The 2500-nt window shown below is 46.3% G+C and overlaps 1 protein-coding gene across 43 annotated transcripts in view; it reads right to left on the reverse strand.

Annotated features, from left to right (window-relative positions):
* ablim1b (actin binding LIM protein 1b) overlaps nt 1-2500 on the reverse strand; it is an 84317-nt gene that overhangs the window by 32075 nt on the left and 49742 nt on the right. For all 43 annotated transcript variants that reach the window (XM_031561666.2, XM_042703322.1, XM_042703330.1 and 40 more), the window contains exons 3-4: nt 2007-2190; nt 1401-1510 (exon numbers count right to left, since the gene is read on the reverse strand). In XM_031561666.2, the coding sequence (XP_031417526.1) occupies nt 1401-1510; nt 2007-2190 (294 nt within the window). The remainder of the gene's footprint in view (nt 1-1400; nt 1511-2006; nt 2191-2500) is intronic.

The raw sequence follows: 2500 nt of genomic DNA on the forward strand, positions 1-2500 counted from the left end.
CTGAGTCAGTTCAGAAGAGTCACTCTGAAGGGTTCCTTATTTATAAGTGTGCCTCACGTTCTGCCCTTCACTTTGAAGCGAGTCTTGAAGTATCGCGGACGTGTGTCCTTGACTCAAGTACCGATTCAACAGACACGAAATGGAGAGAGAAAGTGAAGCCTCTGAGGAGAATCAAACGGAGCTGCCGTGCACCAATCCCCATCGCTCTCTCTGACTCGTCCTGGCGTCGTGACCCTTACGGACCTCTGAACTCCTCTAAGAAGTTAAACCCCCTAACATTAGCCCCGAGAGTTCAAAGGTGACATAAGGTGTCTGACCCTACACTTCCCACCTGTCTTAATGCATTTTCTAAGTGGATGTGACCTGGAGAGCTAGCCTGGTAGTGACCTGAGGCAGGCAGAGAGCACTGGGGGCGGCGGGATTGGACGCCGTCCATTTTGCTTCCACACTCATGCCATTGTCTGTGGCCTGTGCCTTTGCTTTTCATCAGAAGCTAAATGGACTTACAGTTTGTGTGTGCTTTTGGCAGGCTTGGTATTTTCTTTAAATAGTTGGGCAGTTCGTTTGTCTTCGGTGCCTGGGTTACATCCTAATGTTCTGAATGCAAGACCAAATCCCTGTAGCGTTTGTTGTCAGGCACATGAGTAATACACATCGCATTTCTGAACACAAAAAAAAGCACTTCTGCTAAGTACAGACTTGATGCCGGTGTCACCCATCCAGAGCTGTTCTTCCTCTGCCTGGATGGGAAAATCTCACCCTAGCACTGATCTCTAATCAGAAATGTTGACCTCATTTCACACACCTGAAACGCTACTCCAGGTTCTGCACAAGGGGAGCAATGGTTCCAACCAGGATGGGGAATTACACAATACTATCTTCTCCCCAACGAGGAACGACATCTAAACCATTTAATAGTTCTGAAGAGATACAGATATGAAAAGTCCAGATACGGGAGAAATCCTCCCCCTTTGAACCTGGTGCTAACAACACCCAAGTCAGAGTTTTGAAACCCACAATGTGAAAACTAACAAGTTGACTTAGAAAAAATGTGAGGAAACTGATTGCCTCAAAATTTCTAAGGAAAGTTGCTGATTACTTTTAAGGGGTTAAAGTGGCTACTACTTAAATGTGTTATAGCAACTAAAACATTTCAGTTTTGACAACTTGACAACAAGTTTCTCACAAGACTAAACCTTGACATTACTTGAAAAATATCAGGCAACCGAATTACAAGTAAGCTTAACTTTGGAACACACATACTGACTATAAAAGTATATCTGTGTGCAATACTGTAAGTGACTTTGAACACAGGCGTCTGCTAGATGACTAAATGTTTATGACAGACAGACAGGGGACAGAAGACAGACAGGGGACAGTCTGGAAGGACTGATACATACTGCTGGAGGCGCTGACGTCTTTGGGCGTGGGGGACATGGGCTGCACACACCGCTGGCACAGGCAGTCCTTCCCATTGAAGGTGACCCGGTCCCCCGCAGGGAAAGGCCGCCTGTAGGTGAGAAGGGTGGGGGGTGGGGGGGGGGAGTGGAGGTTTAGAGAGCAGGTACACATGAACCAGAGCTCCATAAGGGAGATTTTCCGGAGCAAGATCAAAGTCAGTCTCGAGAGTCTCGAGAGTCTCGAAAAACCCTGTCGGGATCTCGCAGAAGAGGCATTTTTTTTTTTTTTTGCACATCAATCAATCCAATTTCCCTTTAGAATTGCTGCCTTTTCTCTGAGGTGTCTGAGTGTGGAATCAACCAATTACTTACTACATGATAAAAAAGATGTGCTATTCTGGGCCTTGTCTTTCAAGTCTGTTTTGACAGAAAAATAGGTTGGCTGCAGAGGTTTTGTTCTTAACTTGTATATACAGCTTATATATATATACTTGTACAAATGATATCTGTATCTTAGCATGAGTGTGTGTGTGTGTGTGTGTGTGTGTGTGTGTGTGTGTGTGTGTGTGTGTGTGTGTGTGTGTGTGTGTGTGTGTGCTCCCTTACTTGCAGATGGTGCAGACGAAGCAGGTTGGGTGGTAGGTCTTGCCCAGTGCCGTCACCACCTCTCCTTCCACAAAGTCCCCACAGCCGTTACAGCGCGTGCCATGCAGCCGCTGGTAGTCCAGAGTGCAGAGATAGTCCCCATTCTTCATGAAGAAGCCCCCCTGAGCCAGGTCACAGCCGCACACTGGACACACACACACACACACACACACACACACACACACACACACAAAATAAACATACACACATGAACATACAGATACACACACACACACACACACACACACACACACACATACACATACAGACACACACACACACACACACAAACACACACACACACACACACACACACACACACACACACACACACACACACACACACACACACACACACACACACACACAGAGGGAAGACAAAATGAAAACACACATAAGAGAACAGTCAGTGCATTGTTTTGGGCTTAACCCAATCAAAGTCAACCAACAGCAGT

This window comes from Clupea harengus, chromosome 23 (genome assembly GCF_900700415.2).
Source record: "Clupea harengus chromosome 23, Ch_v2.0.2, whole genome shotgun sequence".
NCBI lineage: Eukaryota > Metazoa > Chordata > Actinopteri > Clupeiformes > Clupeidae > Clupea > Clupea harengus.